The 363-nt window shown below is 32.5% G+C and overlaps 1 protein-coding gene across 1 annotated transcript in view; it reads left to right on the forward strand.

The window, feature by feature from the left end:
- Window positions 1-363, forward strand: part of LOC119594037 (uncharacterized protein DDB_G0283697-like) — a gene marked incomplete in the record, with an annotated part of 31250 nt that overhangs the window by 28163 nt on the left and 2724 nt on the right. Inside the window, 1 exon segment of the mRNA XM_037943065.1 lies at window positions 111-216. Within this exon segment, the coding sequence (XP_037798993.1) occupies window positions 111-216 (106 nt within the window).

A 363-nucleotide genomic window follows, 5' to 3' on the forward strand; every position in this document is an offset into this window, starting at 1 on the left:
GTAATAACTACTTCTTGACTTTCATTCAAAATTGTAGTGAATAGTCTAGGATGGTTAATATTGTGAATGTTCTTGTATGTAAATGTTACTTTTGTTATCTCTTCACTCAGAACTGATTTGCCAAGATGGAAGAAACCTAGCTGTACAGCAAATGCTAGAACAGAAAAACAGTGAAGATGTCAAGAGAAAGGATAACATGACAAAAACTAGTAACAGGTACTTCAAAAAGCCAAATTAAAGTAAAGTAAGCATGTAATTGCAATGTTGTCATATACCAGAGTGTGTGAAACAGTAGTAGTTATATATGATCCCGTAGAAAAAAGATAGGACATTTTTCATGTTTCATCTTGTATTTGTACCCAG

The sequence above is a fragment of the Penaeus monodon genome, chromosome 33, assembly GCF_015228065.2.
Source record: "Penaeus monodon isolate SGIC_2016 chromosome 33, NSTDA_Pmon_1, whole genome shotgun sequence".
Taxonomy (NCBI): domain Eukaryota; kingdom Metazoa; phylum Arthropoda; class Malacostraca; order Decapoda; family Penaeidae; genus Penaeus; species Penaeus monodon.